The sequence below is a fragment of the Oryctolagus cuniculus genome, chromosome 7 (assembly GCF_964237555.1).
Source record: "Oryctolagus cuniculus chromosome 7, mOryCun1.1, whole genome shotgun sequence".
Taxonomy (NCBI): Eukaryota; Metazoa; Chordata; class Mammalia; order Lagomorpha; family Leporidae; genus Oryctolagus; species Oryctolagus cuniculus.
Genome location: NC_091438.1, coordinates 70,228,892 through 70,254,876, shown reverse-complemented (window position 1 = coordinate 70,254,876; position 25,985 = coordinate 70,228,892). Strand labels below are relative to the sequence as shown.

Here is a 25,985-nt window from a genome sequence, read left to right as displayed (position 1 = left end):
GTGAATTTTAGTGAAGTTATACAGTTGAGCAGCCATCACTACAATCCAGTTTTGGGGTTTTTCTGATTGAAGTAGTTTATTTTGTCCTAGCCAGAGTTTTAAAATTAGCAATTTTAAATTTTTTTAAAAGATTTATTTATTTATTTGAAAGTCAGAGTTACACAGAAGAGAGGCAGAGAGAGAGAGTGTGTGTGGGGGGGGTCTTCCACCCGATGGTTCACTCACCAATTTGATGCAACGGCCGGAGCTGCGCCAATCCAAAGCCAGGAGCTTCTTCTGGGTCTCTGTCCCATGCAGGTGCAGGGGCCCAAGGACTTGGGCCATCTTCTGCTTTCCCAGGCCATAGCAGAGAGCTGGATTGGAAGTGGAGCAGCCGGGTCTCGAACTAACACCCATATGGGGTGCCAGCGCTTCAGGCTCAGGGCGTTAACCTGCTGTACCACAGCGCTGGCCCCAGCAATTTTAAATTTTAAATTATCAATTTTAATACACAAAGCCTGGTGGCTTTATGTATTAAAGGTATTTTCTGGCAAATGGCCACTTGAGTCTTCTAGAAATAATATGGATATAGGTAAAGGCAGGGAGGAAAGCTATCTTTGTGGTCCTCTTTCTGTCCAGAAGGAATGGGGTGGGGAGAATTGAGGAGGAGGGAAATGATATGAAATACCTGTACTGTGGTCAAATCTTAGCGCACTATTTTGCAAATGTGATCTCTGAACTCCCTGAGATGCCTCACTGTCAGCATAAGAGTCATTGCTCTGATCCCTCACAAGTGCCAGAGCTCTGCTCCGACCAGGTCTCTCTCAGACCATAGCTGGAACTGCCATAACAAAATTCCACCAGTTTTAGAATATATCCATCAGCCCAAAGAGTTCTTTTGGGTCCATTTGCCTTCCATTCTCCCTTCACTCTGACCTTGGGCAGGCACCTGCCTTTTTTTTTTTTTTTTTTTTAGCAGTTCAAAAGTTCACATATTTATTACTGAACCAGCCCACTGGTCACAGCCCTAATCAAACATGTCCAGTTGTCCAGATGATGGTGACATCTTCAGCTTGATGTGGTGATAGTGACATTGAGACAGCAGAAATGTGTGTGCCATTCAAGTGCAATTCCTTATAGACCCAGCTTGGTTCTTCTCCAATGTCTCCTCTTGGAGTTACACCTGATTTTATTACCAGTTTTCATCTGAATCCATTGTGGGATAGGGCGGTTTTGTTTTTGTTTTTTTGGCCAGGAACTTCTTGATTTTAAAGGTCTTCTGAGAAGACATGGCAAGAAAGAGTCAGGATGGCAGAGGAAAGAAGAAAAAAGCATTTTTGCTAGAAATTTCATTACAAAATGTAATCATTTGTGTGTAGCTTCTTTCCTTTAACATAAACTTTTGAGATACTATAAATCAGTGTTTCATTGCTATGTAGAATTTTGTTGTACAAGATACACTACATTTTGTTATCCATTGAACAGTTGAGGGACCTTTGCTATAGCTGAATGTTTAATGAGGATTTTATGTATCTGTTCAAATAATTGACCTTTGAAGACAGATTTTTTTGTCTTAGTTACTGATAAACAGTTGCAAATGAAGCACTCGTGTAATTTAAATCCTCCATCCAAAAGTTTAAAATGGCATAGAAACAGAATAAAGTTAAATTAATTTCTAATTATCCTCTGAAGAGTGTGGTTTGACCTGTTGTCAAATCTGCTGCTATTTGTCCATTAGGTCAGAAAAGTCGGGTTGACAGATTTTCTCTACCTGTGTCCTTTCTATTGTAACCTTTTGTCTTCATCCAAGCTTGCAAGTACTCCCACAGTTTTAGAGATGTTCTTAATGCCTGGTATCTGATATCTCATTCTTCTCAAATCTGTCACCTGCAAAGATGACCATGTTCAGTTTTGTGTTAGGGCTCAGCATCACTTTTTTTAAAGAGTTGGGGCCTGCACTGTGGTGTAGTAGGCTAAGCCTCTGCCTGTGGTGCCAGCATCCCATATGGGCACTGGTTCATTTCCTGACTGCTCCTCTTCCAATCCAGTTCTCTGCTTATGACCTGGAAAGGCAGTGGGAGATGGCCCAAGTGCTTGGGCCCGTGCACCCACTTGGAACACCCAGAAGAAGCTCCTGGCTTCAGATCAGGCAAGCTCTGGCCATGTGGCCATTTGGGGAGTGAACCAGTGGATGGAAGACCTTTCTGTCTCTCCTCCTCTCTTTCTGTGGCTCTGCCTCTCAAATAAATAAGTCTTAAATAAATAAATAAATCTTTTTTAAAAAAATATTTATTTACCATTTGTAGGTGTAACAGGGAGAAAGGGAGAGTGATCTTCCATCAGCAGATTCACTCCCCAAATGGCTACAACAGCTGGGCTGGGCCAGGCTGAAACCAGAAGCCTGGAGTTCCATCCTGATCTCCTACGTGGGTAGCAGGGCCCACGTAATTGGGCCATCATCAGTGGTTTTTCAGGCACATTTGCATGGACGTGGTTCGGAAGTAGAGCAGCTGGACTTGAACTGCCACCCAATTATGGGATGCTGCTGTTGCGCAATGCCTTAACCCACTGTACCACAGTGCCAGACCTATTCCACTAGTGGTGTGAAGAAAAATCTCAGATTTTCTGAGACTTATCTCAAGCAGCCCGCCTGTGTAGCAGCATCCATTGAATTTACTTTTGTTATTGGGGAAGTCATAATGAATTGAGATTTTCTTTGAGCAGTGGTTTAGACTTCTTTCACAGAGAACAATAAAGCTTTGTGGAGGTGCATGAGAATTAACATGAAGGATAGTCAGGCAGTTTGCTTTTGGATGGTACCCGCCTCCAACCCTTTCTCAACTGAAAGTTTTTTCCCTTTTCCTTTTTTTAAATTTGACCCATGAATTTGTCAGTAGAATTTATTTTATCAAGTGCTGCAACATTACTTTAAGCCACTGTCCCCATAGGCTGTTTCATATTTTTTTGGGCAAGACTAATTTTATCTTTTTGCAAAAGAAGAGTATAAGCAAAGTAGCCCCTGTGGGAAGAGGAAAATGAGGTATAGCCAGGCTCTGACCTGGTGAGGCTTCTGACAGGAGTTCTGCAGTGGTGAAGGCAAGGAGTCACATGCCCTGACTAACCTCTTCCTGTCTACTCTTAATTTATTACAGGTTTCAGCAACATTTGCTGCAAGTTTAGTCACCAGCCCTGCAATTGGAGCTTACCTTGGACGAGTATATGGGGACAGTTTAGTGGTGGTGTTAGCTACAGCAATAGCTTTGCTAGATATTTGTTTTATCCTTGTTGCCGTGCCAGAGTCATTGCCTGAGAAGATGCGACCAGCATCGTGGGGCGCGCCCATTTCCTGGGAGCAGGCTGATCCTTTTGCAGTAAGTTCCCACTTCTCTCTTCTCCTTGACAAAAGTGAACACATGATTCAGTGAAGCATTAATACTTTGTCATGGAAGTTTCTTTGAGGAAAGCATCTTCTTTTTCTTAATTTTTTAAGGTGAACAAATTTCATGTATTTCATATTTATAGATTTAGGAGCACAGTAATACTTCCCACCCTCCCCTCCTGCCCCTGCTCCAACCCTGGGGAAAGCTTCTTTAAGGATATATATACATACACACACACTGACATTTTGAAATACTTTTTGGAATAGTTTGGGGAAGATGCAGTAAATGAAGAGACAACCAGCTATGTGTACACTGCCAAAAGGATTTGTCTATTTCTAATAATAGGTCAGTGTTTTTGATATAAGATCTTACATCATTCTCTTTCTTGTTGTAGTCCTTAAAAAAAGTGGGCCAGGATTCCATAGTGCTGCTAATCTGCATTACCGTGTTTCTCTCCTACCTACCGGAGGCAGGCCAATATTCCAGCTTTTTTTTATACCTCAGACAGGTAAAATCCTATTCTTCGAATATGAACTATTCTTTCCTTGCATAGTGCCGTAATACAAATATATACTTTTGAGAGTTACAATCAGGAGAATGTATACCATTTTGTAAACAGCCCCCTAGACTTAAACCTCTTATTTACTGTGACTGAGTTCCTTATGCATTTCTTTTGGGGGCATTTATTTTGTATGTTAAAATTTTCAGCTGAGGCAAAAAGAGCTTTCCTGATGGGATGTTTTGAGTTTGTTGCCTAGAGTTGAAGAGATATTTTAACTCATTCACCTGCTCTAGTTTCTTTGTAACTTAGAGTAGAGCATATACTGAAGTACCTTCATAAAGTTTGTGGAGGGTGGAATTAAAGATGTTAATTTTGGTGCAAAAATTTTTGGAAGCAGCCCATGGTTTTTTCATAACGTGTGTTTTCTGTGAACTTTTTAAAGACCCTTCATATGGGTAGAGCAGCTATCCAAAAGGAGAGCAGAAGCACCTTTGTTTTCTCTACTGGACATGAATCTTAGTTGGTGAAGATCTGGCCTTTAAAATGCCTGTAAAAAGCATAGTATACTGCAGTAGTTGTTTGTAAAACGATCCTGAGTTCTTGAAAATTGCCTGCAAATTTAGTCTAAGCAAACTAAGGGACCTAGATATTTTTAGTATGTTAAGACTCATATTTCCTCCAAAGAATTTTTTGTTTATAAATATGAGTTAAGATTGAATTAAGTGGGAATTAAAATTTTGTGTTTAGAAGTGTGTTTTCTAGCCCATTTCATGTTAATATATAAGTAGTTGAATTAATATTGTATTTTTGTACTTCTTTTAATTTTATTTTTTCTGGAAACTTTGTAGATAATGAAATTTTCACCAGAAAGCGTTGCAGCATTTATAGCAGTCCTTGGCATTCTTTCCATTATTGCACAGGTGAGTTTCTATTTTAGAGTGATTCATAGAGGGTGACCCTGGCTGGCCATCCAGGTGGGACCTCATGGAGTGAGGGTATCTTTTGAGGAATCACCATAGTCAGGAGTCTGAGGTTTGTAGGGTCAGAGCTCAGTATTAACATTGCTAATATTTTTGGGACTGACATGTGTTGAAGCATGCTGTAACTCATGCTCACTTGTTCTGTTGGTTCATTCATGCAACAACCATTCATTGCGTATCTTTTGTATCAAGCTCTGGGCATATAGCAATGGACTTAACTAAATTCCTGCCGTTACAGAGTTTACACTGAGTGAGGTAAGACATAATAAGAGACCAGTGTAAAAGATAAGGGTATAATGAGAATGAGAACTCCAGAGAAAAAGTTTGGGGAGTATAGCTAGGGGGCAAGGTGTTGCTTTATGTGGACAAAGGTGGGGATACTGGGAAGGCCTTGGTGGTACAAGGTGCCCTTTGAACAGAGACCATAGGTATAAGGAGTAAGCTATGGTAATTTCTAGAGGAACAGAAATAAAACCTTAGGAGAAACTTTACCTGGAATATGTAAGAAACAGCAAGGGGACCAGTATGGCTGTAGTGGAGGAACAAGCAAGAGAGTGTTAGGATATGAAGTCCAAGAGGTGGTGGTTTTTTCCAGACTCTTTGATCTACTCTGAGTTAAATTTTTTCCTGCCTTAGATCCACTCTACTAGATTGCAACTTCTTTTTTTTTTTTTAAACATTTATTTTCATTTATTTGAAAGGCAGAGTTACAGAGAGACAGAGAAAGAGAGGTCTTCTGTTTACTGGTTCACTCCCCAGAATGGCTGCAACAGGCAGAGCTGCACTGATCCAAAGCCAGGAGCCAGGAGCTTCTTCTGGGTCTCCCATGCAGGGGGCAGAGGGCCAAGGTCTTGGGCCATCTTTCACTGCCTTCCCAGGCCACAGCAGAGAGCTGGATTGGAAGTGGATCAGCTGGCACTTGAACTGGCACTCATATGGGATGCCAACACCACAGGCAGCAGCCATACCTGCCACACCACAGAGCCAGCCCCAGATTGCAACTTTTTTATTCATCCTGTTTGTTCGTTTTGCTTTTTTGAATGCTTAAAAAATGTTTTAATTTGCTTAATTTATTTGAAAACCAGAGGGACAGAGAGAGGTACAAAAAGATATCTCTCATATGCTGGTTCATTTCCTAAATGTCTACAGTAACCGAGGTTGGACCAGGCAGAAGCCAGGAGCCCAGAACTCAATCTAGGTCTCCGATGTGGGTGACAGAGAACCAAATACCCGAACCGGTGCCTCTTGTTTCCCGTGGTACACATTAGCAGTAAGATAGAGTTGGGAGGAGAGACAGCTTAGCTACTCTGATGAGGGGCAGGTGTCCTAAATGTCATCTTAGCTGCTGTGCTAAATGCCTGCCCTTTATTCTACTTTGAAGGAAGTAGAAGGTAGAGGCTTATGGATTGGACTCAGCTGGATCACTGTCTCTTGGGGTAGAATCCTTCTACAAGTCCGACCATTTATGAATTCTTCATGGGTTTAGTGATAAAGTTCAAATTTAAATTCTATAATACACGAGGTCTCCACATGTACATGTACATGGTATTCAGTATTAGCACAATTTCTAAGTTTAGTTTGATCCTGAAAATTCCTGATCTAAGGAAGCGTTGCACTAAGATACTTATTTCTGCCTTTCAGGAAAATCCCTAGATATAAAAATATCCTTTTTTAAAAAACCACCTTTTTAATGTGTAACACAAATGAAAATAGTAACGTATTTGAAGAGTTCTGTTTTTTGTTTTTTCAGCTGTTATTTTATGTTGCTATATATTTTTTTAAACTTTTATTTAATGAATATACATTTCCAAAGTACAGCTTAAGGATTCCAGTGGCTTCCTGCCACCCCATAACTTCTCTCCTACCTGCAACCCTCCCCTCGCCTGCTCCCTCTCCCCTTCCATTCACACCAAGATTCATTTTCAATTATCTTTATATACAGAAGATCAACTTAGCAAATATTAAGTAAAGCGTTCAACAGTTTGCACCCACACAGAAACACAAAGTGAAAAATACTGTTTGAGTACTAGTTAGAGCATTAAATCTCAATGTACAGCACACTAAGGACAAAGATCCTACATGAGGAGTAAGTACACAGTGACTCCTGTTGTTGACTTAAGAAATTAACACTCTTTGTTTATTGCGTCAGTAATCACCCTAGGCTCTTGTCATGAGTTGCCAAGGCTATGGAGGCCTTTTGAGTTCAATGACTCTGATCCTATTTAGACAAGGTCATGGTCAAAGTGGAAGTTCTCTCCTCGCTTCAGAGAAAGGTACCTCCTTCTTTGATGACCTGTTCTTTCCAATGGGATCTCACTCACAGAGATCTTTCATTTAGGGTGTGTGTGGGTTTTTTTTGTTTTTTTTGTTGTTGTTGTTGTTGTTGTTTTTTTCCCCAGAGTGTCTTGGCTTTCCATGCCTGAAATACTCTCATGGGCTTTTCAGCCAGATCCGCATGCCTTAAGGGCTGATTCTGAGGCCAGAGTGCTGTTTAGGACATCTGTCATTCTATGAGTCTGCTGTGTATCTCGCTTCCCATGTTGGATCATTCTCTCCCTTTTTTATTCTGTCAGTTAGTATTTGCAGACACTAGTCTTGTTTATGTGATCCGTTTGACTCTTAGTCCTTTCATTATGATCAATTGTGAACAGAAATTGATCACTGGGACAAGTGAGATGGCATGGGTACATGCCACCTTGATGGGATTGAAATGGAGTCCCCTGGCACATTTCTAACTCTACCATTTGGGTTAAGTCCGAAGGAGCATGTCCCGAATTGTACATCTCTTCCCTCTCTTATTCTCATTCTTATATTTAACAGGGATCACTTTTCAGTTAAGTTTCAACACTTAAGAATAATTGTGTATTAATTACAGAGTTCAACCAGTAGTATTAAGTAGAACAAAAAGGCTGGCGCTGTGGCTCACTAGGCTAATCCTCCGCCTTGCGGCGCCGGCACACCGGGTTCTAGTCCCAGTCGGGGCGCCAGATTCTGTCCCGGTTGCCCCTCCTCCAGGCCAGCTCTCTGCTGTGGCCAGGGAGTGCAGTGGAGGATGGCCCAAGTACTTGGGCTCTGCACCCCATGGGAGACCAGGATAAGTACCTGGCTCCTGGCATCAGATCAGCACGGTTCGCCGGCCGCAGCGGCCATTGGAGGGTGAACCAACGGTAAACTAAGACCTTTCTCTCTGTCTCTCTCTCTCTCACTGTCCACTCTGCCTGTCAAAAAAAAAAAAAAAAAAAAGTAGAACAAAAAAAATACTAAAAGGGATAAAGTATTAACTTGTTCATCAACAATCAGGACAAGGGCTGATCAAGTCACTGTTTCTCATAGTTTCCTTTTTGGTGCTTGGTTAGTTGTCACAGATCAGGGAGAACATATGATATTTGTCCCTTTGGGACTGGCTTATTTCACTCAGCGTGATGTTTTCCAGATTCCTCCATCTTGTTGCAAATGACTGGATTTCATTTTTTTTTTTTTTTTTACTGTTGTATAGTATTCTATAGAGTACATGTCCCATAATTTTTTTATCCAGTCTACTGTTGATGGGCATTTAGGTTGATTCCAGGTCTTAGCTATTGTGAATTGAGCTGCAGTGAACATTGAGGTGCAGAACGTTTTTTTGTTTGCCAATTTAATTTCCTTTGGGTAAATTCCAAGGAGTGGGATGGCTGAGTTGAATGGTAGGGTTATATTCAGGTTTCTGAGGAATCTCCAGACTAACTTCCATAGTGGCTTAACCAATTTGCATTCCCACCAACAGTGGGTTAGTGTCCCTTTTTCCCCACATCCTCTCCAGCATCTGTTGTTGGTAGATTTCTAAATGTGAGCCATTCTAACCGGGGTGAGGTGAAACCTCATTGTGGTTTTGATTTGCATTTCCCTGATTGCTAATGACCTTGAACATTTTTTCATGTGCCTGTTGGCCATTTGGATTTCCTCTTTTGAAGAATGTCTATTGAGGTCCTTGGCCCATCTCTTGAGTGGGTTGTTGGTTTTGTTTTTGTGGAGTTTCTTGATCTCTTTGTAGATTCTGGTTATTAACCCTTTATCTGTTGCATATTTTGCAAATATTTTTTCCCATTCTGTCGGTTGTCTCTTCACTCTCCTGACTGTTTCTTTTGCAGTACAGAAACTTCTCAATTTGATGCAATCCCAAATGTTAATTTTGGCTTTGACTGCCTGTGCCACCAGGGTCTTTTCCAGGAACTCTTTGCCTGTGCCAATATCTTGCAGGGTTTCTCCAACGTTCTCTAATAATTTGATGGTGTCGGGTCATAGATTTAGGTCTTTAATCCATGTTGAGTGGATTTTTGTGTAAGGTGTAAGGTAGGGGTCTTGTCATGCTTCTGCAGGTGGAAATCCAGTTTTCCCAGCACTATTTATTGAATAGAGTGTCCTTGCTCCAGGGATTGGTTTTGGACCCTTGATCAAATATGAGTTGGCTGTAGATGTTTGGGTTGATTTCTGGTGTTTCTATTCTGTTCCATTGGTCTATCCATCTGTTTCTGTACCAGTACCATGCTGTTTTGATTACAGCTGCTCTGTAGTATGCCCTGAAATCTGGTATTGTGATGCCTCCAGCTTTGTTTTTGTTGTACAGGATTGCTTTAGCTGTTCGAGGTCTCCTGTACCTCCATATGAATTTCAGCATCAGTTTTTCTAGATCTGAGAAGAATGTGTTTGGTATCTTGATTGGGATTGCATTGAATCTATAAATTGCTTTTGGGAGAATGGACATTTTGATGATATTGATTTTCCAATCCATGAGCATGGAAGATTTTTCCATTTTTTGGTATCCTTCTATTTCTTTCTTTAAGATTTTGTAATTCTCATCGTAGAGATTTTTAACGTCCTTGGTTAAGTTTATTCCAAGGTATTTGATTGTTTTTGTGGCTATTATGAATGGGATTGATCTTAGCAGTTCTTTCTCTCCTTTGTCATTGCCTGTGTATACTAAGGCTTTTGATTTTTGTGCATTGATTTTATATCCTGCTACTTTGCCAAACTCTTCTATGAGTTCCAGTAGTCTCTTAGTAGAGTTCTTTGGATCCCCTAAATAAAGAATCATATCATCTGCAAAGAGGGATAGTTTGAGTTCTTCCTTCCCAATTTGTATCCCTTTAATTTCTTTTTCTTGCCTGATGGCTCTGGCTAAAACTTCCAGAACTATTGAATAGCAGTGGTGAGAGTGGGCATCCCTGTCTGGTACCAGATCTCAGTGGAAATGCTTCCAACTTTTCCCCATTTAATAGGATGCTGGCCATGGGTTTTTCATAAATTGCTTTGATTGTATTGAGGAATGTTCCTTCTATACCCAGTTTCCTTAGAGTTTTCATTATGAAAGGGTGTTGAATTTTATTGAAAGCTTTCTCTGCATCTATGAGATAATCATATGGTTTTTCTTCTGCAGTTTGTTAATGTAGTGTATCACATTGATTGATTTGCGCACATTGAAGCATCCCTGCATTCCAGGGATAAATCCCACTTGGTCTGGGTGGATGAATTTTCTGATGTGGTGTTGTATTTTGTTGGCCAGAATTTTATTGAGGATTTTTGCATCTATGTTCATCAGGGATATTGGTCTGTAATTTTCTTTCTTTGCTGCATCTTTCTCTGGCTTAGGGATTAAGGTGATGCTGGCTTCATTGAAAGAATTTGGGAGGATTCCCTTTTTTTTGATTGTTCTGAATAGTTTGAGAAGAATTTGAGTTAGTTCTTCTTTAAATGTCTGGTAGAATTCAGCAGTGAATCCCTCTGGTCCTGGGCTTTGCTTTGTTGGGAGGGCCTTTATTACTGTTTCAATTTCTGTCTCAGTTATGGGTCTATTTAGGTTTTCGATATCTTCCTGGTTCAATTTAGGTAGATTGCATGTGTCCAGGAATCTATCCATTTCTGATAGATTTCCCTGTTTGCTGGCATACAAGTCCTTGTAGTAATTTCTGATGATTCTTTTTATTTCTGTGGTGTCCGTTGTTACATTTCCTTTTTCATCTCTGATTTTATTGATTTGGGTCTTTTCTCTTCTTTTTTTAGTTAGTTGGGCCAATGGGTGTCAATTTTATTCATTTTTTCAAAAAACCAGCTCCTCGTTTGGCTGATTTTTTGTAATGTTTTTTGGATTCAATCCTGTTGATTTCTTCTCTGATTTTAATTATTTCTTGAAGAGTTCTTAAAGGCTAAACCAACCTTGTATTCCTGAGGTAAATCCAGCCTGACAATGATTATCTTTTTCATATATTTCATATATTGCTGAGATTTGCTAACATTTTAAAATTTAAATGAAGAGCACAGGCTAACGTTTACTATAATGACACTTAAGGGATTGAAAGTTAAGGTCTTATGTTCTACTTCATACTTAATTGATCATTGGTACTGTGAGCATCTAATAAATTCAGGCAGTAATGGCTGTAGCCTGAGCTAAAAGTGTTGTGGTGTGGTTTTGTTTTGTGTTGTTTTGTTTTAGATTTTATTTTTACTGAAACGCAGAGTGACAGAGAGAGGGAAAAACAGGGAGAGGGTTCCTCCATCTGCTGATTGACTCCCCAAATGATCACAACAGCAGAGACTGGGTCAGTCTGTAGCTAGAAGCCTAGAATTACTTCTGGGTCTCCCATGTGGGTGGCAGGGGCCCATGTATTTGGATCATCCTCTGCTGCTGTCCCAGGCACACCAGCAGAAAGCTGGTGGAAGTGGAGCAGGTATTGGCCCAACTGCCTGCGCCAGGATTTGGGTCCCAAGCTGAAGGTGCTGTAGAGGGAATTTTTCATCTGTTCAGAGAGTACCTGGCACGTGGAACACAATATGAAAATTGGTTTCTGATTGTGCAAAATCTAATAGAGCAGACAGATGAAGGAGAGAGGTATGATTGGTTTCGTACTGGAACTGTCCTACAGCAGTGGAGTTCTGAGAGCAGTGAATCTAGAAAGGAACAAGCAGCTCTGTACCCAGCGTTGCTGGGAGAACGTGTATACACACAAACACAGTCCATGAAGAGTAATGTTTTCGAATGACTAGCTTTTGGTGCTTACATAGAAATAGGTTTTGAGGGACAAGCGTTGTGGCACAGCCATTAAGCTGTGCTTGGGATGCCACTTCTGTATCAAAGTGCCTCGGTTTGAGTCCTGGCTCCACTTCCTATCCAGCTTCCTGTTAATGTGTACTTTGGGATATAGCAGTTAATGAATGGCTCAGGTACTAGGTCCTTGCCACCCATGTGGGAGACCCAGATGGAGTTGTAAACTCAAAACTTAGGCCTGGCCCAGCCCTAGCTGTTGTACATTATAGGAGTGAACCAACAGATGGAAGAGTAAATTAGAAAATAAAAATTTTTATATGCAAAGTCGTATTAAATGGGTAAACACTTAGCCTAATAGTGGTTAAGACACAGGCTAGGATGCCTGTGTCCCACATAGGAGTACCTGAATTAAGTTTACAATTCTACCTCCAGCTCCTGATCCTGGCTTCTGTGGTCCCTGGGAGGCAGCACGATGGCTCAAGTTGGGTTCTGCCACCCACATGGGAGACCAGGCTGAGTTCCTGGCTTCATCTGCAAAGCTGTTGTAGGCATTTGGGAGTGAACTAACAGATGGAAACTCTTTCAGACTTCTTGTCTCTCGAATGTGTTTTCTTAAAAATTATGTTAAAAACAGAAAATTAGGTAGACTTCAAAAACAGATGAATAGGATTGTGTAGTCTATCTGTAAATATTTTTTTTAAGTTTTATTTATTTATTTGAAAGTCAAGAGTTACGCAGAGAGAGAGGTCTTCCATCCAATGGTTCACTGCCCAATTGGCCGCAGCAATTGGAGCTGCGCCGATCAGGAGCCAGGAACCTCCTCTGGGTCTCCCATGTGTGTGCAAGTGCCCAAGGATCTGGGCCATCTTCCACTGCTTTCCCAGGCCATAGTTGAGAGCTGGATCAGAAGTGGAACAGTCGGGTCTCGAACCGGCACCCATATGGGATGCTGGCACTTCAGGCCAGGGCATTAACCTGCTGTACCACAGTGCCAGCCCCTTATGTGTAAATATTGATGATTGCATTTTTATGTCATGATTTACTTTTTTTATTTTTATTTTTATTTTTGACAGGCAGAGTGGACAGTGAGAGAGAGAGAGACAGAGAGAAAGGTCTTCCTTTGCCGTTGGTTCACCCTCCAATGGTCACTGCGGCTGGTGCGCTGCGGCCGGCGCCCCGCGCTGATCCGAAGCCAGGAGCCAGGTCCTTCTCCTGGTCTCCCATGCAGGTGCAGGGCCAAGGCGCTTGGGCCATCCTCCACTGCACTCCCTGGCCACAGCAGAGAGCTGGCCTGGAAGAGGGGCAACCGGGACACAATCTGGCGCCCTGACTGGGACTAGAACCTGGTGTGCCGGCGCCGCAAGGCGGAGGATTAGCCTAGTGAGCCGCGGCGCCGGCCTTATGTCATGATTTACTAAAATATTACATATCCAGCTCCAAAAGTAGCAGGGTGATCTTGCATTCTCCTCTACGCTGTAGTACTGAGAGTGTAAGTCCACTCTTGGCCCCTCAAGCTGGTAGGAGACCAGTGTCTTCACCCTCTCCAGCAGCATGGAGCCTTGTAACGCCCAGTTTATGCCTCTGTGTTTATTTTATTTCTCAGCTGTGTGCCTTTGTGGCTGCTATACTTCCTGTCTCCCGTTCTTCCACTCTAAGTGGTCCTTCCCTGGGTTCCCATACTAACATGGGCATGTTTCTCTAATTGTACAGAATACACTGTATTATAGATTTTACTTGTATTTATTTCTGATTTACCTTTGGCTCACTAAAGTCAAGACTGTATCACATTCATCTTTGTTACCCAGCACCCTGCATTGCCTGCAGCCACCACCTCCTGATTGATTGTGTCTGAGACCTGGCATCATATGTGATTCCTTTCTTTCTCCTTAGCCCACGTCCAGCGTGCTGGGCAGAAAGGATGCTTCCTGTCACTGTGTGTCTCCAGGATACATCCTGGGTCGAAGCATTTCTCATAATCTCTATGACCTGGAACTCAATCTGGTTTCTCTGTGTCCATTCTTCCCTCCTTACAGCTCATTTTCTATTTGGCAGAGTAACTTTTATAAAATATAAATTTAACCACATCTGTTTAATGTTTCAAACTCTCTTTCTTTCTTTTGCAACCGGAATAAAATGTAGGCTCTTAACTTGACCATGTTTTCCTCCCGACTCCACATTGTTGAGTACTTTCCAATCTAAGGCCTTGCTAGGAGTGCTTGCTCCTTTCCCCCAGATCTGCCTATAACTGCTGCTTCCTTATTCAGGAGATGTCCACTAAAAAGGCCTTCTTTGGCCATCCTGGTTCAAGTGCTATCTTCATCACACAGACTGATTTTAATTTCCTCATTGCAGTGTCACTTTGGAATTATCCTACTTGTTAAATAATGGTGCTCATACCTGTCTTCCTTCTGCTAGAAAGTAGTCTGCGTGCCAACTGGTATTTTGACTTTCTCAGCCTAGAATAAGAGGTGGGCTCACAGGGACTTGGCAGATATTTGTTGACTGACCAAAGCTGATTCCAGTGTTAACTGTTAATCTCCATGCCCGTCTTGATTGTATTATCTAAACTTGGAGATTAGTTCTGTCATCTTCAAAATAAGAGTTAAAGGAAGCCAATTTTTTTTTCTGTGTAACACAGTGTATATATTAAGTCTTGGTTGCATTACTGACTTGAGAATATTGTGATGTATTTAAAATCATGCATGCTATCTCCATAAAAACTTTTAACAACTTACTAGGTCCTGGAGATACAAAAGTAGATAAGAGATACATCCCTGCCCTCGAGAAGAAAACGGATTGACCCAGGTAGAATGTCATAGGAGATGCATCAGATCCTTAGATCTTTGGGTCACAAGGTAGAGCATGTGCTGGCCAGTGCAACCTGTTCCCTCCCACCGGGCTAGGGCTTGCAGGTCAGCATCCTTCTTTTCCGATTCCTGTGAAGTAGCAGGTATTCCATCACATGTGAATGTTTTTCAACAGTACTTCTTCCTCTTGTGTTGCATTTAGGTTAGCAATGATGAGAACGAATGTTTTCTCCTGTGTGAGTTCCTAGAGCCATCAAGGCAATCATAGCTTTTTGGATGAAGTGTTAACTTAGGAGTTCCCAAAGTTACTCAACTTGGCATGATAGTTCTTTATTCTTGCCAGCCAGTGTGATGCCACAGAGCTTTGGGAATACCCAGTTTTCTTTTTTTCATGGTTTATGGAAGCCACTTATCTGCTATATTCCACAAATAAAATTGAGAAACACTAGCATTCTAATCATTTCTAATCTTATAATATTGGCTACCAGTTCCCATCCTCAAGCCATGAGAAGCATGTTACTTACTATTTTCAAAGCAAGTAACACGCCTATGCAGGTTGCATTTGACTGGGGGCAATAAAAAGGGAAGAGAGCACTCTGGCAGTGAAGAATACTGGCTTTAGAGTGAAATGGGGGCCCAGTGTTTATGTTTGTCAAAGTTTTTCTTGGCTAACTGCTGGCCCTGGGCAGGTTTCCTTGTTGCTGTTGTTGATGAAGAATGTAATCCTATAAGGTAGCAAAGCATGTGGAGCTGAATCCTGTGCTCACGTGGTTTAAGTGAAAGTCTTAGAAAAAAAAAAGCTGAGTGTTTTGAGTGTTTAAAAATCCTTAAAAGGATCTTTGTTTACTTTGTATTGGCACATTTGTGATGAAATCTGATTAAACTCTTAAATGATTTGAAGAATCTTTACAATTGAGAGTTCTAGAGTCAGCCAGTCATAAAATGATTTCCTGAATTATTTTCTTGTCCTCTTTTATGGAGTTAGTAGCCATCTTATGTTGTAACATTCATTAAGAAGCCAAAAGTCTTTATTCAAATCATTGCTAGGTTTCTACTACCCTGAAAGACAAGAAAACACAAGGAAACCCATCCATTGATAAAACTGTTTTTTTGTGTGTGTTTTTGTTTGTTTGTTTGTTTGTTTTTGACAGGCAGAGTGGACAGTGAGAGAGAGAGAGAGAAAGGTCTTCCTTTGCCGTTGGTTCACCCTCCAGTGGCTGCCGCGGCTGGCGTGCTGCGGCTGGCGCACCACGCTGATCCGATGGCAGGAGCCAGGTGCTTCTCCTGGTCTCCCATGGGGTGCAGGGCCCAAGCACTTGGGCCATCCTCCACTGTACTCCCTGGCCACAGCAGAGAGCTGGCCTGGAAGAGGGGCAAGCAGGACAGAATCCGGCACCCCGACCGGGACTAGAACCCAGTGTGCCGGCGCCGCAAGGCGGAGAATTAGCCTAGTGAGCCGTGGCGCTGGCCTAAAACTGTTTTTTAAATGCTTACTATGTGTCAAGTACAATGCTAAGCACTTATGTAAATAAATATCATTTAATTCACATGGAAAAGTTTTAAAAAGGGTGCTATTCTCTTTTTGAGAGAAACAAAGCTGAGGCTCAGAGGGAAGTGACTTGCCCAGGGTCACACAATTTAGAGCCAAGATTGTGATCCAGGCTGATTTCACAAAGTCTCTGCTCTTTGTTGTTTGTTGTGGTTTTTTTTTTTTTTTTTTTTTTTTTTTGACAGGCAGAGTGGACAGTGAGAGAGAGAGAGAGACAGAGAGAAAGGTCCTCCCTTTGCCGTTGGTTCACCCTCCAATGGCCGCTGCGGCCGGCGCACCGCACCGATCCGATGCCAGGAGCCAGGTACCTATCCTGGTCTCCCATGGGGTGCAGGGCCCAAGCACTTGGGCCATCCTCCACTGCACTCCCTGGCCACAGCAGAGAGCTGGCCTGGAAGAGGGGCAACCGGGACAGAATCCGGCTCCCCGACTGGGACTAGAACCTGGTGTGCCGGCACCGCAAGGCAGAGGATTAGCCTAGTGAGCCGCGGCACCGGCCTGCTCTTAGTTGTTAGTTGCTTCCAGATCATACTTGTTTAACTGATTAACTGTTCATAAAGCCATTATGGTTTCCACAGTAAATTAATTTAGGTCAAGAATATGTGGCTAATCATTGTACTATGTCAGTTTTAATTTATATTGGGGAATAAGCATTGTGGAGTAGTGTTTTTTTTTTTGTTTTGTTTTAGAAAGCTTTTATTTAATGAATACAAATTTCGTAGGCATAGCTTTAGGAATATAGCAGTTCTTTCTCCAATACCCGTCCTCTCTCACCTACTCCCATCCCATCTCCTACTCCTTCTCCCATCCCATTCTTCATTAAGATTCATTTTTAATTATCTGTATATACAGAGATCAACTCTGTGCTAAGTAAAGATTTCAAAAGTTTGCACCCACACAGACACACAAAGTATAAAGTACTGTTTGAAGACTAGTTTTAGGCCGGCGCTGCGGCTCACGAGGCTAATCCTCCGCCTTGCGGTGCCGGCACACCAGTTTTTAGTCCCAGTTGGGGCGCCAGATTCTGTCCCAGTTGCCCCTCCTCCAGGCCAGCTCTCTGCTGTGGCCAGGGAGTGCAGTGGAGGATGGCCCAGGTGCTTGGGCCCTGCACCCCATGGGAGACCAAGTACCTGGCTCCTGCCATCGGATCAGCGCAGTGCGCCGGCCGCAGCGCGCCAGCCGCGGCGTCCATTGGAGGGTGAACCAACGGCAAAGGAAGACCTTTCTCTCTGTCTCTCTCTATCTCTCTCTCACACTGTCCACTCTGCCTGTCAAAAAAAAAAAAAAAGTAGTTTTACCATTAATTCTCATAGTCCAACACATAAAGGACAGAGGTCCTACATGGAGAGCAAGTGCACAGTGACTCCTGTTGTTGATTTAACAGTTGACACTCTTATTTATGATATCAGTGATCACCCAAGGCTCTTGTCATGAGCTGAAAGGCTATGGAAGCCCCTTTTTTTTTTTCTTTTTTTTTTTTTTAAGAAATATTTTTTTTGAAAGACAGTTATAGAGAGAAGTAGAGCCAGAGAGAGGCGTCTTCCGTTCTGCTGTTACACTCCCCAAATGACCTCAACGGCCAGAGCTGAGCTAATCTGAAGCCAGGAGCTTCTTTGCGGCCTTCCACGTGGGTGCAGGGGTCCAAGGACTTGGGCCATCTTCCACTGCTTTCCCAAGCCACAGCAGAAAGCCAGATCAGAACTGGAGCAGCCAGGACTTGAACTGGCATCCAAATAGGATGCAGGCTGGGGCTTTAACCCACTGCGCCACAGCGCCAGCCCCTGGAAACCTTTTGAGTCCACAAACTCCGCCAGTATTTAGACAGGGCCATAAGCAAGGTGGAAGTTCTCTCCTACCTTCAGAGAAAGTTACCTCCTTCTTTGGCCCCTTCTTTCCACCAGGATCTCACTCACAGAGATCCTTCATGTAGGTCATTTTTGTCATGGTGTTTTGGCTTTCCATGCCTGAAATGCTCTCATGGGCTTTTCAGCTAGATCTTTATGCCTTAACAGCTGATTCTAAGGTCAGAGTGCTATTTAGGGTATTTGTCATTCTATGAGTCTGCTGTATGGCCTGCTACCCATGTTGGATCATTCTCTTGTGGAGTAGTTTTGACTTATAAAAAGTATTTAAAACTGTGACATCACAGTAATTACCAAAGTCATTACTTAATATCTTCCTTTTGACTCTGTTTTCAACTATTTTTTTTTTAAACTAGCCTTCTAAAACTCAGGCAACAGTTCATTCTTACTTATTTCAGAGGAAGGGAGAGGAGAGAGAGACAGAGATTGAGATCTTGATCTTCTAGGCTCACCTCACTAGAAGCACACTACAGCTGGGTCTGGGACAGGCTGAAGCCAGGAACTCAATCCAGGTCTCTCATGTGGATGTGACAGCAGGGACTCAAGAACTTGAACCATCATCTGCTGTCTCCCAGGATGCACATTATTGGGAAACTAGATCCGAAGTGGAGCTGGCACTCCAAGCCAGGGAATCTGATAGGGAATGTGCAAGTCCCAAATGGTATTAATCTCCTGTGCAAAACGCCGCTCCATGGACTTCTTCTCTAAGTGTCCTCAATAAAAATGTACTGAATAGAAGGTTCACCTTTTAGTGTTCTCACTCTTTGAATCTGGGTCTGTCTGCTTAAAGACCCTGGAACACTGAAGTCAATTGTTGACAAATTATAGAAAAGTAATAGTGGTTTTCATATTATAAAGTGAAACAAATCACTAAATATTTTTTCTTTTTAAAAACTTTATTCTGAGAAATCATTTTGGTTTTTCTGTTTTTCAGACCATAGTCTTGAGTCTGCTTATGAGGTCAATTGGAAATAAGAACACCATTTTATTGGGTCTGGGATTTCAGATATTACAGCTGGCATGGTATGGTTTCGGTTCAGAACCTTGGTAGGTATAAGTATTTCCATGGTATTTTCTTAATTTTGTTAATTAATTTTTTTGTTTTTCATCTAAGATATGCACTGTCTCTTACCTTGCTTTTTAAATGCATATAAGACGGTACTTCAAAAAGTTCATGAAAATGTATAAAAAGATATTCATGGAGTTCAAAATTTTTGCACAAAACTGTCTTGATTCCAGGGAACTTTTTGAAGTTCCCTCATAAAGCAGTCTTCCCTGTGTAGTCATACATTCTATAATGACTTGAGGGTAGAAAGGTATCCGTTTTTAGCAAAATGACCTGTTGAATTTTGAATGAAATTATTGACCGAATCTCCAAGAGGCATTTACTCTAGATCAGTTTGTCACTAGGAAAAAGTATGCAGTCCCATAGCAACAAGGCTCTGAAAGTTTAGTGTTATTTACCTTTTTGTTGTTCTGATTAGAAAAGTAAAAAAATACCACCAGTGATCATTTCTGATTGGAAGCCAGAAATGAAAAGAGTACATTTGTTTTGCTCTGGCTTCTTGCTCTGAGCTTTTCTTGCAGTCTGGTTTCCTGTAGGGACTGCTGGCACTGCTGTCAGGTAGTGCCATCACTACTGGTGGCGATGCTCTAGGCTGCCACAGACAACATTGTGCTCAGGTACTTAGGCCTCTGCTCCATGTTTTGCATGGATTTTCCAACAGCAGACCACCTCATCTCCATCTGGAATGGATTTGAGTGAACTCAAGAGTGTGTTTTGGTGGGTGATTAGTTTCCCAGTCTTTTACAAAGATTTCCTTCAAATATCAAGCCAGGAGGATCCAAGTTACTTATTCTTTACAACTTGAACATTAGCTCAGTCAGCGATAGTTTCACACTGACTCACAGTCCATGGGAACTTTGCTGGCTTCTCATGTTTGGAAACATTCAGTGTTTATTACACAGTATCTTCCAACAGAACCTCTAAGCTTCATGCCTTGCCTACTGTACAGTTTGGAACTTGATATCCCAATTTTACATGAAAGCCTCACTCCATTCTTAGGAATTAGTGGTTGTGTTTCTGTTTTCTAGAAGAGTAAACAGTTAGCCTGACGTTACTTGCCCAGAATCGTCTAGTGAGGAAGGAATAGAGCCAGTACAGTTCTCCTTTTCTCTGTGCCACAGCCATTTCACAGTAAGAGTCACTTGATTTTAAGTGTGTGGTTTGTGACAGGTACAGTGGAGACGGACTTAGTACTTTGGCTTTGCTGCTTTGATTTCAGGATGATGTGGGCTGCCGGGGCAGTGGCGGCCATGTCCAGCATCACCTTTCCAGCTGTCAGTGCGCTCGTTTCACGAACTGCTGATGCTGATCAACAGGGTGAGTTGATCAGAACCAATTATAATTTTTTAAAAGCAAAGAATATTCCAATTCTGTGTTCTCTCATAAGTACTAAAACATAAGTGTATCTGTAAGGTAGAAAACTTCTAAATTGCTTTCAGTGGTAGACAGGAAAAGCAAAATCTAGGATTATTATGTTCAGGTTAATGTACATTCCCCTTATCTCCCTTTGATTATGTGGCCTTAACTGTATTTTTCTGGAAAGGTTGGTGATAAAGATTCACTAAACATTTGTTTGCTCAGTTGTGTTAAGACACCTTGGGGGACACTCCTTTAATTAAAAGGGGATAGCCCTTCAATTAAAACCTTAGGCTTCAGTTATCTGAAGACATAGAATGTAGCAAACATGGCTTTACTGTCTTGGGCTTCTGGAGTAGGAACATTTACTACGTGGAATACTAACAGATTAGGAGTAATTCTTTGAAAAGGATGTTTTGTCTAGTAATAAAACAGGATGTTGCAAGAGAGGCAATGGGCACTTGGTTGGTAAATGAGGGGGAAAGGCCTATGACCAAAGCAGCTTGTATTTTAAACTGGAGAAGACCAGAGAGAAACAAAAATCAAACAAACTCTATAAAGAAGTGTATCTTTGACTAAAAGGGATCTTCAGTGGCTGCTTATGCATTATGCTTGTGAACTGACTTTTTACCCAGAGGTATTTTGCAGACCGTGTTCTAGGGAGATAAAATGCCAGTGCCCACTTGTTTCTATGTTAGACCTACATAGGGATATATCTGTGCACATGTTTGCTTAAGAAAGTTTACCACACTTCCCAGAGCTGATGGCTTCTAAGAAGTTTTTAATGCCATTGTAGTATAAATTGCTAGTATCTGTTAAGTGCCTTAATTTTAGGGTAATTCCATATTGGTCCTGTTTTTAGAGTCGTAAAAAAATAGCTGGTTTATTAAATACTTTCTTTAAACAACTTAGGTGTTGTTCAAGGAATGATAACAGGAATTCGAGGATTGTGCAATGGCCTGGGACCAGCCCTTTATGGATTCATTTTCTACATTTTCCATGTGGAACTTAAAGAACTGCCAATAACAGGAACAGACTTGGGAACAAACACAAGCCCCCAGCACCACTTTGAGCAGGTAAATTCTTCAGCCACATGATAAAGTTATATAGTTCATTTGACAAGATTCAAAGATGAAGTTTTTTGGTCACAGAAGCTTTTATGTGAGATGATTATTATTTTAGATTGAATAAAACAATAAAAACAGGCTACACATACCATCTTTCCTTGGAGAACAAAACAACATCTAGTTTGTCAGATGACAGATAATTGCGTATGTAACAGCCATATTATGTATTCCATTTAAGATGTTGTCCCACAGGTCCCTCTGTTAAGCCTGTCTTTGCTATGACAAGTCAGTTATGTGTTTATTCACTTGCTTGCTACACTTCCTTCTTATTAACTGAAAGTTTGAAAGCCAAACAGTAGTTATTGTTTTAGCCAAAAAAATAGCCTATCAGTTTTCTGGTTTAGGCTTCCACACTAAAGTTATAACCAGTTAGAGTTTTGTTTTTTTTTTGTTTTGCCTTTTTTTTTTTTTTTCAAAAGAATGCTTGTGGGCTTTGCAGAAGTAAAGCTGGCAGTGCAAGTTTTTGCTAAGAATGAGTGTAATTGGGATAAAACAAAGGTCTCTGTCTTCTCATGTTAATGGCACTTAATCTCCGTGTTCTCACTTTTGGTCACTTGAAAATGTAATTACCATCTTGAAACAGAAAAATGGTAATTGATTTTACTACTCTAGTTGATATTGCAGGCTACTTGATTTTACATTTGAGATCTTCCTAGGAACATTTTTCTGTTGGAAAAAAACTGTGTAAAGACTCAGAAGACGTCTGTGTTCAGATTTATGCTGAAAGTGATACAGTATTTTGCATAGGCTGTTTTGCCACTTGTTACTTCCAGAAATTTATATTGAGAGTGTACGTGTCCCTTTTCTCCGAAAACAGAGAATGCTTTTTATAACATGGCTTTAATGAAGAAAGAGAGGAGTCACTGGCTTACAAGTCATAGTAATCTGTTATCACCAAAAGATGATAATTTCTTGTCAACAAGTATTTATGCAGAAATCCTAATTATATTTTTCTTCCTCAGAATTCCATCATCCCTGGCCCCCCTTTCCTTTTCGGAGCCTGTTCGGTGCTGCTGGCTCTGCTTGTTGCCTTGTTTATTCCAGAACATACCAATTTAAGCTTAAGGTCCAGCAGTTGGAGAAAGCACTGTGGCAGTCACAGCCATCCTCATAGTACGCAAGCACCAGGAGAGGCCAAAGAACCTTTACTCCAGGACACAAACGTGTGATGCCCAAAATCAGGAAGATTTTTCTATCAGCACCCAGGTCTTAGTTTTCACTTGTAGTTCTGGATGTACATTCCATTTCCATCCACAGTGTATTTTAAGATTGTCTTAAGAAATGTATCTGCATGAACTCCGTGGGAACTAAAGAAAGAATGGACAGTTTTCCAAAGATGTTACAATTTCTTTTGAAAAGAAACCTTTTGTTTATTAGCACCAATTTCTTGCCACTAAGCTGTTTGTTTTATTATACATTCTTTAATTAAAAACTATATATGTAACTTCTTAGATATTAGCATATGTCTTTGCTACCATTTCCTTAAGGTGTTGAGCTTTAACTATTTATGCTGACTCTCAGCAAGACAGAGTAGGTAGTACGGTTGTGAACCTGTTTGTTTTAACATTGTAAAATCTGGAGTCAGATTTTAATATTGTAAAATCTTGGGTCAAATAATTCAAAGCCTTAATGCAGATGCACTAAAATAAATGGTAAATTAATTGTTTGCATTTTAAAAACAACTCTTTAGGAAAATTGTACTAAATCTGAATCATGTTTCAAGCTTGTTTGCAGTAATTTTATTTTAAACATTATTCACTACTGTTTTTGAAGTGAGACGGTATCAGCCATTTAGAATTTAAATTGGGGGTGTTTAGAGCCTGTAGATCTAAATGCTGGCTCAAATTTGTTCCCCAGCTACTTCTTATACCACTATTCTTTTAATGTTTGCATAATCATAAAACCTCAACACTTGAATACATAATCTAAAATTATATAGTAAAGCTGGTAGCCTTGAAAATGTCAATGTGATATCTATATGTAGATAAATATATATAGTGGCCTTTCAGGACTGTCACAGTAACACTTTATTTACAGAGCTAATGTTTGTCCTAAATTTTCAGGACCCTAGAGGAGAGCTTTATACAATTACTGATGTGAATTTCTCTAAAGTGTATATTTTTGTGTCCAGTTATATTATTTAAAAAAAGTGTTACTTTGTAAAAATTGTACATAAAGTATTGTATAGTTTACACTGTTTTCATCTTGTGTGTGGTTATTGCTTAATGCTTTTTAAACTTGGAACATTCACTATGGTTAAATAAGGTCTTAAAAGAAATGTAAATACTGTTAATAAAATTAAATATTTTAATGATTTTTTTAAGTCTTGATCTGTGAGTCCCTCTAAGGGCCTGTTTTGGCTTTATTTGTTATCATAACTAGTTTTATGGTGAGAAAGCTTTGTCTTTCCCTTTTGAATCCATTTCTTTTCTTTCATTGTAAAAGGGAAAAGAAGATACAACTGGAAGTACTTTCTAAGAATAGGTTTTGTAGCTCAACCCTATTTTTATTTTTAATACACATCATACTCCCAAAATAATGTTCATACTTTATTAATAGAAATAACATTAAATGCAACATTTTGATTATTAACACATGTACAATTTTTACACTTCAAAATCATTTCAAAGTTGTAAGAGGTAGAGCAAAGAATTAGCACACTTGGAAGTCCATATATATATATATACATTTAATACAAACAAAATGATGAGTTGATAGCAGAGTGACCTCTATCCATCCTGTTTTGGAAATTCAATTTTTCATGTGTGCACGTGGCAAGAGATTGTCTAATATATATATAAATATTTTTTAAACTACCTGTACACTGTACCCCATTAAAACCTTGTCAATGTATTTACAACAAAGCAGATCCCAGTATTGCCAAGATATTTTAAGAATAGTAAGCGTTTTCAAGGTGTTGTAACCAATTCTCATTAATACAGTAAACTGCTTATGATTAGTTACTGAAATTTCAGATTAGCTCTCCAATTTAAGACAGCTTGCAGATTGCCAACAGTTTCAAAATATAACTCAGGACAGTTAAAAAATTATCTTACTGTAGAACACAGTAACACTGCTATGCCATTGATATTTTGATGTCTTTTTCCTCACTTGTATAATAAAGTACTTGAAAATGATTTTTAAATTATCAGCTGACCATCAGCACTTTACAAACAAATTGATTTTTAGAAGACTCTTGAGAGAACACTATACTATACTGTAATAAGTGGTTGGCAACAAAACGGGCCCTATGATTATGGGTAAATTTTTTAAAGTGACATAATTTTTTCCAGGGAATAGTTCCTACTTAAAACTCAATTATAGGGAAAGTAAGAAATTTGTAACTTCTAACCTTATTTGTTTTGCCTACTTATTAAGTAAACATTAAAAATGAACCCAAGTTTGATAAAAACTGAATATCCATGATGTACTAAGTAGAAGTTTTGTATGATGCCACTTTTTAAACAAGTCCACTGATACAGATTAACTGCATAACTGATGAAGAAGTAGATGAGTAAACTTTTAAGAAGCACTGAAATAGTATAAACCTTAGCTCAAGTAACTAAACTTCTTAATCTGGTTATGTAAATATGCCGTCAAAATTATATTTATAGTCATTTTAACAGACTCAGTGGCTAATTTATATCTTAATAGATTCATTCAATAGCTAATTTAAATGTTTCAAGGAAAATAGTTACTTGCTATGAAGGCTTAATTCATTTCACTAATTTAAGGTAATGAACTTTAGGACATTTCCCTTTTAATGTAAATGTCATCAATAATATATCAGATAACTGTTTGCCCTCATAGTTTTTAGGTGGGAAATTTAAAGCTTACTTTACCCATGAAAAAGATGAAATGAGCTATTAGCATTCTTTGGTTTCATACCACTTTGTTCTACACAGGTTTTCAATATGATTGAGATGTCCCTTGTAAGGATCAACTGTTTCCTTAGAACTGAATTTCTAAGGGTCAGTTTAATAGAATTCATCCTACTATTCTACAAACCCAAAAAAAAAAAAAAAAAAAAAATCACTCCAAATAAGTATAATTTTGTTACTATAAACTGTCTGCTTTAAATGACGGCAGATTTAATAAAGAATCCAAACAACCTAATAGCTCAAGTGAAATCTGAAACTTGCTCATTCAGAATTTGTTAACCTATTTCCAACCACCTGAGCATCTAGAATATTAAGAGGTGAAGGATGATACTAGAGTTAACTGTTGGGTATCTGCCCAGGGAAATAGGCTGAAGACGTGGAAGGGAGGACTGCAGGTTTGGAAGATGTCTGTAATGCTCCCAGAGTGCCATCTTTCTGATGGTCTGCAAATAAGGACAAAAAATTCACACTCAGTTAA

At 40.2% G+C, this 25,985-nt stretch overlaps 2 protein-coding genes and 1 pseudogene across 3 annotated transcripts in view; 1 reads left to right on the top strand and 2 right to left on the bottom strand.

Moving 5' to 3' along the window:
* Positions 1-23,949, top strand: part of MFSD14A (major facilitator superfamily domain containing 14A) — a 47,743-nt gene extending 23,794 nt beyond the window's left edge. The window contains exons 6-12 of the mRNA XM_002715838.5: positions 3,132-3,350; positions 3,754-3,867; positions 4,710-4,781; positions 19,012-19,124; positions 20,363-20,460; positions 21,412-21,575; positions 22,589-23,949. Coding sequence (XP_002715884.1) covers positions 3,132-3,350; positions 3,754-3,867; positions 4,710-4,781; positions 19,012-19,124; positions 20,363-20,460; positions 21,412-21,575; positions 22,589-22,795 — 987 coding nt within the window. The 3' untranslated portion in view covers positions 22,796-23,949. The remainder of the gene's footprint in view (positions 1-3,131; positions 3,351-3,753; positions 3,868-4,709; positions 4,782-19,011; positions 19,125-20,362; positions 20,461-21,411; positions 21,576-22,588) is intronic.
* Positions 980-1,390, bottom strand: LOC108177696 (large ribosomal subunit protein eL39-like; annotated as a pseudogene).
* Positions 23,950-24,162: 213 nt separating the features above from the next.
* Positions 24,163-25,985, bottom strand: part of SASS6 (SAS-6 centriolar assembly protein) — a 42,488-nt gene continuing 40,665 nt past the window's right edge. For both annotated transcript variants that reach the window (XM_002715837.5, XM_051857433.2), the window contains exon 17: positions 24,163-25,950. In XM_002715837.5, coding sequence (XP_002715883.1) covers positions 25,844-25,950 — 107 coding nt within the window. In that variant the 3' untranslated portion in view covers positions 24,163-25,843. The remainder of the gene's footprint in view (positions 25,951-25,985) is intronic.